We start from the raw sequence: 12,382 nt of genomic DNA, 5'->3' as shown, positions 1-12,382 counted from the left end.
GAAAACTAACAAATGAAACATGAGTTGTTATAAAACCAGGACTTTGTAAGGTTGAATTTCAATAATGGGCATACAGGGTACTTTAGATGTGATAGAATAGGGTCATGATAGAATCTGATACAGAATGGAAAAAACTTCTCAGAAACACTGGGCCCTAAGTTGTCTTAGGGTGAACCACGTGAATTTAATGTAGAAAAATGACAATTTCATTTGGTTCATACATAGATTTGAAACCTTTGTCTTGTCCTTATAAAGTTCAGTTCACAGTATTCCAGTTAAAATTGCACCGTCAGTATATTCCAAAAACTAAAAATGAAAATAAATTTGAGTTGAGGTATTCTTTTATAGTCTTAGTACTTTAGGGAATAAACTCTTCCTAGGTATAAAATCTCAACACTACCCTATTGCCCCTACTAGGAACTAGTTTTCATGCCCTATAGTACTTATGAGAATCTTTAAGTTTTCCATTTATCAAAATGGCTGTAATTGTCTCTAGAATTAACACTGAAAGAGCAATGTTTAGTGATTCTAACTTGTCTTCAAACTACAGTCGTGTCCAAGCAGTGTTCCTACCCCCACTTTTTTTTAACCTTTGACCACTCAAGATGTGACAGCATTTCTGCTTAGTAACTGGCATATTATTACATGGTACAAACTATCTTAGTGATTTGTCATAGTTTTTTCTCTCCTTCTGCACTAATTCAGATTATTTCTCCTAATCAACAACTTACCAAGAACAAAGTTAAAAGATCTGACCTTAGGTAGTGAATTAAGGTGGATGAAGACACAACAATACTATCAGGAGTGATGGAATATTGCGCGAGTGCAGTGACTAGGGTCTTAGAGAAACCTGATGGTGATCTGGTTCATCACATGGCTTGTTTAACATCACCCTCTTTACAACAACCTCAGTTCTACTTCCTCTTATTCCATTTTCTTTCCTGTTCAGTGGCTTGAAATCCTCAAGTAACTCATGTTCTGATTCAACAGTATTTCTGTAACTCCTTTCTGTGTTTTACCTTTTATCTTCCAATGTGCTTTTTTCCCCTGTTGGTACAATAACACACAATTCCAAAGTGCCATCTAATGCACTATGCCACTGAGCACCACAGCCAGTGATTTTAAGTGTACTAAATTATCTTCTGGTTGAAAAGAACATAAGCCGAAGAAATAAATGCCTCTTAACTAAAGGCAACGGTCAAAGAAACTTTTGAATGGGTAGTCGGAAAATGCTTTCAGGCCTGCCTATCAGAGCGGATTGAGAACATTTGCGCTAAGCAGAGCCGTGATGTTACGTGAGCAGTGAGAAGGTGCACAACAGCCACGTATTTTAATTAAAATACTTTTATTCTTTTCTTTTAATATAAACATGAGGAAGAAAAACCACACAAGTTGTAGCATCCTTTTCAAAATAAAACTGCAATCGATACTTGAATCTCCAAGCTCCATAAACAACATTTTTTGAGGTGGTAGACTGTAATATTTTATATCCATTATTTATCGTTTATGTCTCTGTCCTTTAAAAATGATGGAACCTGTGGCACTCAATATAATGTGAAGCCTTGCTATAAAGAGAGAAAGTATTTATAGCCCAGAAATGCTTTGTTTACAGGCAAAATTCCTAGGATTATGTTTGAGAAGGTAGGAGAAAGATTTTACATAGTTGAGAACACTTTTTTTTTTTAATGTTTCACATTTAGGTGACATCATTACCAATTTCCTAAAAGACTGATTACTGGACCTCCCTGTCTTTTAATGGGCTTCCTGGTGGCTAAGTGGTACCCTGTGTTTTAAAAAGCCTGAGGTAAGGGTTCCTAAGATTTATCTTTCCTCAAGTAACAACTTGAACTGACACACCTACAGCCAGGTTAACACGCAGAACAGAAAAGCTGTTTCATGTCGCTTACTTCCCTGTCACTACTACTAGGGTCCAGTTCCTTTCAGTTTATTATCGATAACTAATGCTATTGTTCGTAATTCCTTTACCAAACCTATAAAAAAGAAACTTCCGGGCTCAAGCAGATCAACAGCCCAGCCAGGCAAAGGACTATTTTAAAAAGAGGAGGCCAGGTCTATAAAGATACAAGATATCCTCCTGAAGTCTTTGTGCAATTTGAAGCTTTGATACTTGTAGAAATATAAATGCTACAAACTTACAAAACATCACCTGAGAGTTTACTTGAATTTCTTCTAAACTTATTTAGTTTTGTAAATTTTAAACATTAAGCTCTTAATTTTAATCTTTTGTTTTAGCCTATTGTTTGCCATCTTCAAGAGGGACTGAAACAAAAAATTCAAATTAAAAGCTTAACATCTAAGATTTACAAAACCAAATGAGTTTAGAAGAAATTCAAGTAAACTTTCAAGTCACATTTTGCGTCTGTAGCATTTATACTTCCACGGCAGTGTCCTGGAGTGTCCAAGCACACTGTATTAAAGCTTAAAATTGCACCAAGACTTTTGGGACACCTTCTATTTCACTATCTGCTTATTCCTGGACTAACAGGTTGGCTGCAATTATGAAAATATCCTTTAATACAAGTATTTAACAAAGAGGAAAATCATCAGAAAATGAGAAGCACCATTAGAGTTAACAAGAAACGCAGCAGGGACCCAATAGAAGCAGGTAACAACATACTTTCTCTGCTTATGATCCCAAACATGCTAATATGCTAATAAGTAGTGCTTGCAAAAAAACTGAATGACAAGTGTTATTCAGCAGCTTTTTGGTTTAAACTGATTGCCAAAAATGACTAGCAGCTTCAATGAAATAGGGAGGAAGAATCCTTCAAAACCTAACAGTGCTACAGCAGTCTGTTCCTAAGTGGCTATATGAGTTGTCAGGAGTCCCGTGTTTGAACGGCAATACTGCACTGATTCTAAAGGAATATGCAGCAATATGGGTGAGAAAAATAGGAAAAAGTAAAAGTTACACAGTTAGTGTCTTTAAAGTCTAAAAATTTAAACTATTAAAAAAACCTCACATAGTTCACAGTTATCGGCCTACACAGTAAGCAAATATCTGTGGGTGGGTTGGGAGCTTTTAGCTTTGGAGTGGTTTTTGTAACTCTGTTTACATTAAAAAGGACAGAAGAGTGTGTTGTCTTGACAAGGTCCAGTTTTTTCCTATGACCATAACCTTTGCTGTCTGCAAGTCTCTTGAATTCAGTGTCTTTCTTCTGGGTGAAATACTAACTTTGCTGGTTTCTGAGCAGGAGAGGTGGTATTTCTCCAGTCCTTGTTACGAGGGGTTCATGATGTTACAACCCCTCACCTCTCTCTGTTCATGAGAGGATGGCATTGGAGCGCTGAATACCAATGAAATGATCAGCGCTGAAAGACCTTCTCACAGCAACTCTGCCCACTTTGTATTTGTCTTCACACAGTCTGGAGATGGCCTAAGAAAGTCAATCAGATAGAACATAAGTATAATTGGGGGAAAAAAGTTCCAACCTTAAAGAAAGCAGCATTGATAAGCCACACATCTGCATTCATTTAGGTTGACAGTTGCTGCTACTTTGGATAGCTCATATCTACACTGCTGATTCCCTAAGATAATATTCTTCAAGGGCTATGATGAGATTGCTGGGGCAGGGAGGAACATATTTAAAAACTGGGTTCCCAAAATAGGCCCCATCTAACAGCAATATGATGTTACCTACATACTAGGTCCTTAAGCATAATGAACACACCTGAGCAAAATCAGTGTTTACCCAGCTATTCAACTTCTATTCAGTCTTCATTATTTACTACACTACGAACATTTTAATGAGGGTAGGTGTGTGTTGAAGGCAAGAAAGGTCTAGTGATGAAGCACTACAAGGTGCTATTTCACATGCATGTAAATTATTGTAGAAAAATGTCTTATTTCTAAAGTACCAAGGTACCAGAAAAAGTGTCAACTTTATATGTATTCATTTCAGTTGTAAATTTTGCTGTATACCCACCAGAAATCACAAACTACTTCAAATTACTCTTCAAATCACTACTACAAATTCCTTCATCCCATGTATGTTACCACTTCCATTAAAAACCCACCTACTTTCTACATCCAGTTTCTGAACCCACATTCTAATTTCCAAGTATAGGTCTCACAGGTTAGCCCCTGATGCTTCTGGTCTAATAAACTCATGGGGCTGAACTGTGATACACAAACACACACTACAAGCTCAGGCAGTTAAGAATGGTAAGTAATTATCAATGTACATATGATTAGGGACACAATTATAAGAATTATTCCTGTATGGTTATATGTAAGTGTGGAGGTTCAAATGGAAAACCATTAAGAACAATTAAATCTGATTTAAAATATTCTGAATTATGGTTACATAAAAGATATCTGTAATTTTTTAAAAAAAATAATGTGATATCTCTGTCTAACCCATAAAAGACACAGGGAATAAGATGCCAATGGGTTAATAAGCTCTGCAAACTGTCAGTCACTGCAGAGTGTAAGTCAGCCACAGACGCTGGCTTTGGTGGCTGACAGAAAACCCAGTTAGTGAATCCCCAGTCTTACCTCTAGGCTCTGTGCTCTTTCTGTGCTAAAAGGAGCAATTGGAAAACTCAGGTTGTCGTCATCTGCTAAGGAGAAAAGGTCAAAGTAGTATCTGGCATAAACACTGGTGGAAACCTTAAGATGAAACTGGAGGAGCTCCACAAAGTGCAGTTCCGCCTCATTCCTGGGGGAGGAGAAGACAAAACCAACATAGGACAATTTTAGTCAACTGGGCTATCTTCAGAAACCCCATTCTGTGCCACAACAGCTCTAAATACAGCTTGGAAACAAATAACGGCTCCCCAGCTGGATTAATACACTCATGTTCAAACAAGGGACAGCTCTTGGTGGTTCTTCCTGCGTCCTGGCACTTGGAGTTTGGGACAAGGGGGGGAGGTTACGGCCCTCTTATGCACCCATGCTGCTGACTCGGGGGCTCATTCCTCAGAGTTCCATCAGTGCAGCTGCGCATTCATGCTCCACGCTCGCTCACACGGCCCCGCTACAGTCATCAGATGACAGGAATGATGTGTGCTGTTTACTAGCTCTGGAGAACTTGCAGACATTCCCACAGATAACAGGAAGGGGCTTATTGAAGTAGAGACACGCCAACAAAAGGAGTAGGCACATCACCACGGCAACAAATGGGGCCATGGAGAGCCACTGCTATTATCTCTGAGGGGAGAAGACTCTTGAGGCAACAAGGATTCATCTCAGATAAATAAATAAATAAGCTACACGCGATGCGAAAGGGAATCCCCTCCCCCCGCTCCAGTGCAGGGGACTGTGGCAAAGGGCAGAATGCAAGTTTCTGTTCCTCTTAATCCCAGTAGGACCAGAAGGTGTTCCTGGGACAGGATGGGATACACTTTTCAAGCTATGGGAGGCAGTAGGATTAAGGGGAGACGTCTTGGCTAGACTAAATGCACCTGAGCAATGACCCCGATGGAGCAGTTCCCCCTGCGCTCTGTCCGCCGGCCCTGACTAGGACAGAAGGTGCATAGGCACGCAGGGGGCGAATTCAATGAAGTGGGAAAGTAGGGTCCTGGGAGCAGGTCTTTCCTGTGGGACCATACACAGTCATTAGCTTGTCTAATGTTTAAGTAAATAAAATCAGAGTAAGTCTTACCACTTTCACAGCAATCACTTTAAAGAGTTAATTATATACAAATGATAAATACCCAGACAAATGAAAGTGACTTATTTTTCAAAATATTTGTTTCCTGGTTTTAAAGTGTTAATATTTTATCCATTGGTAAGTCATCAAATGTTTGATGTTCTCCTGCATGGAGAGCAGAGTGTGAGCAGAAATGAGGTTTCTCATTTGCTGAACTTTAAACCTAACTGAACCTACCTCCAAAATTAATTTCCTGTTCATATGGCCATAAGTCTATAGAAATGTAAAACAGATAATGTTTTGATAATCAGCTAATGAGGACTTAATTTATTATGGGAATAAATGCACTTCACTATCCCTTTTATATTCTCTTCCACTAATACATTTTAATTGTGTGGAAATACAGTACTTCATAGGATTAACATGTCTATTAACAGAGCTTTACTTACTGAAGAAAAAGGCATTAGAACTACAGAATACGCTTCTGCGTTTTTTTTTTTTTTTTAAATGACTAGATGACTGAAGAGCATGCCATTTATAGGTGCAGCAAATTTTCTGAACAGCAGCTGCTCAATATATTCAAACAAGATACATGAATGTTAGAAAACTTTTAAGGAAAAGCTGATAGATGCCAATTTTTCAATTTAGACTCAAAATGAGACCATTACAAATAGCAGCCAACAGCAGGGGGATGAGACAAATGTGACTTGAACACTTGGCTGTAATGCTTTCCAGTTTCCAAAGATCATAAACAAAAGCAACCTATTACGAACATAGCTCCTGGTGATTCTGTTGTACACAGAAAAGGGCTGTTTACAATTAGCTTCTTCCTGTAGCTAGACACTGCCATCAGTGCTATTGGGCTCACATCTATGAACATCCACACACTTCCCTGCATGTTCTCTGATGCTGTAACTGGACCCAGAGCCCCCGTCAGCTTAGCTGCAGGTTCTGAGAAAATTTCAGCTGCCATCATGGCAGACCTGGTGTTTATGATTACACATTTTCCTTCCTTCAAGGAACCAGTTTAAAGATGGATGATAGTGGTGCTCAACGTCACCTTAGTTTCTACAAATTCCAAAAGTACTTCTACTTATCTCGAATTATCTGCCGTAACACTAAGGTGGCTACCAGCAATATCACCATGACACTTTCTATCATCAAAGTGGACATTTTCACCAAAAGCCACTTTGACAGCTACCAACAATCACTGGTCCCTTCTCTTAGTCACAAGCTTCTTTGCTTCAGTTGTAAATATGCACTTTGGTAAATCTGAATTAAGAGTCAGGGGCAAAGGGAACAAACTCTTGCCACTGCCTGCCATGACCTTGATCGTCCTCTGCTGTTCAGTATAATAAAGAGGTGCCCCTTTACGTTTTCCTAAATGCCACCCACAAGGACATTTTTCCTGTCAAGTGAGCACTTCTAGAGTCTGCTGCAAATACCTCTCTGGTTCCTGCTGCCTCCCACCCTCGAGGCCCTTCCCTGCAGCCAGACAGCAAGCCTGATGTTTCACGCCCATGGGAGCATGCCATCTGTGAGGAACCCCCCAAGTTAACTCGAGGCCCCACCAAGTACCACTGTGGTTGCTGAGTGCCCCGGGTGAGGCCCCACTGACACTTCCTGGGCTATCTGAGACAAAGGAGTTTCCTAACTCAGCAGACCTACTTCTAAACATGGGGAACACTCCTGACAGTGGAGGAGACAGAACACAGAGATCTGAAACCTTTCTATTTGGTCATCTGTACATCATGGTTTCCGTAACAACAGAACCTTAGAGACAACCTCAGATTACAAAAGAAAAGACCTGCAAAAACAAACATACAATGTGTGACTCAAGTTGAAGTTATAACCTCAGTAGTCTGGAGGTGCTAAGATCTCAGCAGTGACCACTTAACTTCCAAGGCCAGACACGTGTCTCTTAAAAACAGACTGGACCTGGTAGACAGCTTTAAGAAAGACGTGAAGTTATTTACTGCATCATGTTGTTCTGGTAGTGAGCTTGTAAAATGGCAAAAACGACCAGAAAAGTAATTTCAATTTATCAAGCAGAATATTACAACAGTAACACACCAAGATTTAACTAATTAATGATGGGAAATACAAATGGTTATACTACAGCTAGACAGAAAGAAGTCTAATTTTATATTTATACCTAATTCAGCTCTCTGCACAATGTAACATTTCTTAAAATGTAACATTTCTTAAGCTGTAAACTTTATGGGAGCAAATAAGGTATTGGAAAATGGTTAGACAGTTCACCGTAACCTTACAAACTCACATGTCCTCAAGTGTAATGTCCTTTAGGATCTGGCAGTAGTCCGAAATAGCCTTATCGTCCCAAACCTTGGAGGCAAGAAGAATGGCTCCCAAAACAATTCTTTTCCAGTTAGTGGGGCAAAGGTCGATCTCAGCATAAGTTAAAAGCCTTTCTAAGTAAACCTGCAAAAGTAGAGGACTGACCTTTGATTTTAGTTCAGTTTAAAAGCTGTCATAGAATTGTTAGGAATGATAGGTTTCATCTGTTTTTAACATATCTTTTATTCTTTGGTTCTACAGAGACTTTTGCTTGGCCAGCCAAGGCCAAAGGCCAGGTCACAGTTGTAAGGCAAATATTTCTGTCAGTCTGGTATTTCTACTCTGCCCATGTGAATTTCCAACCCAATTTTGGTCGCAGGAATGAAAGGACATCTCAGCATTCTAAAGACAGGCATTGTGTTATTACCTTCCCACTTGTAAAAGGCAGCACGTATGGCCCAGCATTGATTCAACCGTTCAGTAAATGCTTGAGTGCCTACCGTGTGCAATGTACCTACCATACTGGTGGTGGGTACGTGGCAATTTTACATAAAGCTTGAGTATGTAAAACTCTGGTAAGACTGAGCATTTCTTTATCTTCTCTTCAGAGGGTGAACTTGAAGATAATAACTGGTGGTCAAGGAGCCTCCCAGGTCAAGGAGCCTCCTTGCTGCGCCCCACAGGGCAGGCAGCACGGAGCAGCTGTGCTTTACACTCAGGGCCTCTTCAGGGAAGATTCACGCACAAAGAGCTCTTTGTTCACACCCCGATTTTTCACATCTCCATTATTTCATAACTCACTGGTCTTACATATTCTGCAACTTAGTCAATTTGTTTGGTTCTAAGGTGGTTAAGAGCTGCCGATGTCTGAATCCCTGGGGCTCCTCTAAATCTGCCAGGTAGTTTGTGAGATGACTTCATGGCTTCTTTTATATGTGTCAAATGGCTATTCTATAAAGAACCAGACCAAGTTAACAGCTGAGTAAAGACTAAAGACATAAGTTGTGATGGTGTTACCTCTGCAGAAGAAAATATATGCCATTTGACAAAAAGAAAAATGTCCCGTTATCAGACTGACAGCTCCGATCTGCCAAAGCTCTCCAAACTCAATTGTGTTTCAAACACGGTTACTGAGATTATATACTCTTAGTGAACTTCTGCACCCCACTCCCCAGAGAACTCCACACGCGCCAGTACTCTCCAAGAACGAGTCTCCCGCAGGGTCCGCCCCTCTGCTGTATTATGGCACTGACAGAGGCAGTTCAGCCTTAGGGGCAGTCCCTCAGCTTCCTCTCAGCTTCACTTTATAAAGGCAAACCTGGTCTCATTTACACCACTTGCCCTCCTGTCTCAGTGGAAGTTACACTTCTTTCTTTTCCCTGAAGCTAACTCTTCTATGAATGAAGTCAGTCCCACCTCTCATTTCTGCAGAACACTGTTCCCACAATTCATCTCTTCTTGAACAACCCCCTCTCTGTCAGAGATTTTCTCCAATGTTTTCTTACATGTTCTCAGCCCATCCGTCACCACCCCTTAGAACACTTCCTTCAGGAAATGTTCTGACACTGGCTCCTCATGACCCATCCTCTCCTTAGCCCATCTAGTCTGCCCCTGGCCGCCACTGCCCCCCTGAAACTACTGAGGCATGGTCACTGCTGCCTTCATGACAAACAGCCAGCGCTCTTCATTACAGTGCCCCACTCCCCAGGCATGCCCTCAGAGCCGAAAGACACTGCCACACGCCTGGCTGCCGGGACCAAAGACCTCCACTTGAGTTATCTCACTACCATCTGTTGGGAATTCTTATCTCCACTTTCACTGGTCACCTGCCGGCTCTGCTCTTCTGTCCGTCACTTCTGGCTTCTATCACTGCCATTGCCTCCTAACTTCTCTGCTTCCACTGAAAGCCAACCACAGTCTGTTCTCCCCAGAGCAGCCAGGAGAGCCTCTCAGATTAAGTGCACTTCACGGGCCTGCTCAACATCTGCCAGGGCTCTCCCATCAAACAGGTCACTTCTGTGGCCTGCTAGTCACGAGGCCCTGGGTGAGATGCCATTGTCCTTCTGTGCCCTCATTGCCTGTGCCTTCCCTCATTCCCTACTCTGATCACAGCGGCACCCTGCTGACCCCTCAGCACAGAACCCGCTCCTGTCTGCGCCTCGTGCTCTGCCCCCTGCCTGTGCTCTCAGGCCCCTCATCTTCCTCAGTCCAGCCAGGTCCTGGTTCAGATCTCACCTCTGTAAAGAGGCTCTTCCTGGTCTTTCTAGCGTGCATGTGTTAAGTCGCTCAGTCGTGTCTGACTCTGTGACCCCATGGACCCGTCTGGCTCCTCTGTCCATGGGGAATTCTCCAGGCAAGAATACTGCAGTGGGTTGCCACTCCCTTCTCCAGGGGATCTTCCCAAACCAGGGATGGAACCCAAGTCTCCTGCACTGCAGGCAGACTGCTTCCTGTCTGAGCCACCAGGGAAGCCCCTCGAATCTCTCCATCCCTTTACCTTGCTTTCTCTTTCTAGCTTTCACTACTACTTCAAACAGTCATCTTTTTAAAAATACTCATTTTAAAAAGTCTTACACTCTGTGGTACACCCGATACTTACACACACTGTAAATGAACCATACTCCATAAAAACTAGAGAAAAACAAAACCCTTATGTCTGCTATACTTACCTCAGAAAGGCAAGAACTCTCCTCTATGCCCAGCACTTAGAACCGTGACACGGGCAGGCATCTGGTGCCCATGTATGCCCTAAGGAGTTCCTTGGCAGCACTCAGCACGTGCACCATGCTCTCCTTCTTCAAGCTCTCCTGGCAGCTCTTCTGATTCTGTCCTGGGTTTCCTACCACTCCGGCCACTCCTCTGGGGATGTGTCCTGTGAGTGCTGACAGTCCCCACAGATCTATCTTCTCCTCAACTTTTATTTAATGTACTTTCTCTGCATTTGAACAGCTACACGTAATTCCCTGCCTCTTGCTCAGCTTCGGGCTCCAATCCCATACAGTCAAATGACTGCTAGACACTGTCACTCTGCTGTCTCACAGGTCCATCGGGCTTAACTTGTCTACAAAGAAATGCCCCTCTTCCAACCCACACACCCTCTCCTGCCTGCATTTCCCAGCTCTCCACGTGCCAGCGCCACTCCCGCCTCTCTCAAGCACATGCCAACTGAGCCCTGTACCTGGCTCGCAGCTCCAAGAAAAGGCCTGCGTCTGACCCGGGCCCACTGAGGGGAAGCCTCCTCTCCTACACTCTGCCTGCAGGGGCGCGGGCAGCGGTGGACGCAGGCCCTCCCTCCAGACCATGCAGCTGACCTTCCCCTATGGGTTTGCTATAGGGAGGAGTTAGGCAATCCCAACGACCTCTCAGCTGAATATGATGTATTAGTCAAATGATGAAATCTTACCACAGGAATTCAGTATGGATGACAGAAAGGTCCTCACATAGCTGGAGCTCGGCAGGCTAACCTGAGTAAAGCCTTTCCAAGCACTGCTGACACCCCAGTCCTGGGTACCTTCACACGCCGGCACCAGGGGACAGTAGAGATGGTTAACACTGTCGTCCAAGGTCAGGGAGGTGAAGGCAGTCAGTCTCAATCAAGACACACATCACACTGCCTAGGCAACACAGCCTGAGACTCAGAAACACACTGAATCTACACCTGCCGTGGGCCAGGAAGTTCAGTGATCGCCTCCATCCTACCACCCAGCACACTTTGCCGGTGTGCGCCTGTGTGCCCTGTGTGTGCATGCATCCTGAGGTGTGGAAGGAGAAACCAGAAGTCTCTCCTGCTGCCTTTAACATCAATTGTTTTGTGATGAGAAAAGCAGTGGCAACATTTTAAATCATGATGATTACTAAAGCTCAAATCTGTATGTTTTCATTCCTTTTGATACATTTCTCTTTAATAAAGTTCTGATGATCATTTCAGGAACCTACTTTCATTTGAAAAACAGGCCCATACCTTCTGTACAAGAAAAAAATTTCTAGAGATGCTTCTATTAAGAGAAAAATATATTACCAAAGTCACTATTGCACATTTAATAGTAGCCAGCTGGGCGGCACTGAAGAGAGCATACACAAATCTGTAGATGTATTTGGGTTCAGGATCATGCTGAAAGTACTCCTCCGGAACCCTTTCTCGCTGAAAGAAGAAAAAACACAGTGTTAAGTATCCACTGAAGAAAAATACTTAAAAGTACCCTCAAGATAGCAATCTTCACACGTGGGCCCACGTGCTACTTAAAATAATTTTGACTAGGTGACATATCTTGTAGTCTTTTAAATATAAACAATTGGATCCTAAAGTACCATAGTGATTCAATACTCACTACCATTCATTAAAGAAAAATGCAAGCACAACCTCAGAAAATGTATTTTCACCTTCTTCCCCAAAGAATTCTAACCAAATGCAAACTATTTTTAGGCTCAAAGTCTTGCTGATCATTGTACGTCATCAGACTTTTCTGCAG

The 12,382-nt window shown here is 42.3% G+C and overlaps 1 protein-coding gene across 1 annotated transcript in view; it reads right to left on the bottom strand.

Annotated features, from left to right (window-relative positions):
• Positions 1-1,326: 1,326 nt before the first annotated feature.
• Positions 1,327-12,382, bottom strand: part of LOC122691408 (cyclin-Y-like protein 1) — a 37,512-nt gene continuing 26,456 nt past the window's right edge. Inside the window, exons 7-10 of the mRNA XM_043897971.1 lie at positions 11,932-12,054; positions 7,897-8,057; positions 4,520-4,682; positions 1,327-3,398 (exon numbers count right to left, since the gene is read on the bottom strand). Of these exons, the coding sequence (XP_043753906.1) occupies positions 3,285-3,398; positions 4,520-4,682; positions 7,897-8,057; positions 11,932-12,054 (561 nt within the window). The 3' untranslated portion in view covers positions 1,327-3,284. The remainder of the gene's footprint in view (positions 3,399-4,519; positions 4,683-7,896; positions 8,058-11,931; positions 12,055-12,382) is intronic.

The sequence above is a fragment of the Cervus elaphus genome, unplaced genomic scaffold, assembly GCF_910594005.1.
Source record: "Cervus elaphus unplaced genomic scaffold, mCerEla1.1, whole genome shotgun sequence".
NCBI classification, from domain to species: domain Eukaryota; kingdom Metazoa; phylum Chordata; class Mammalia; order Artiodactyla; family Cervidae; genus Cervus; species Cervus elaphus.
This window is presented reverse-complemented; position numbering and strand designations above follow the sequence as displayed.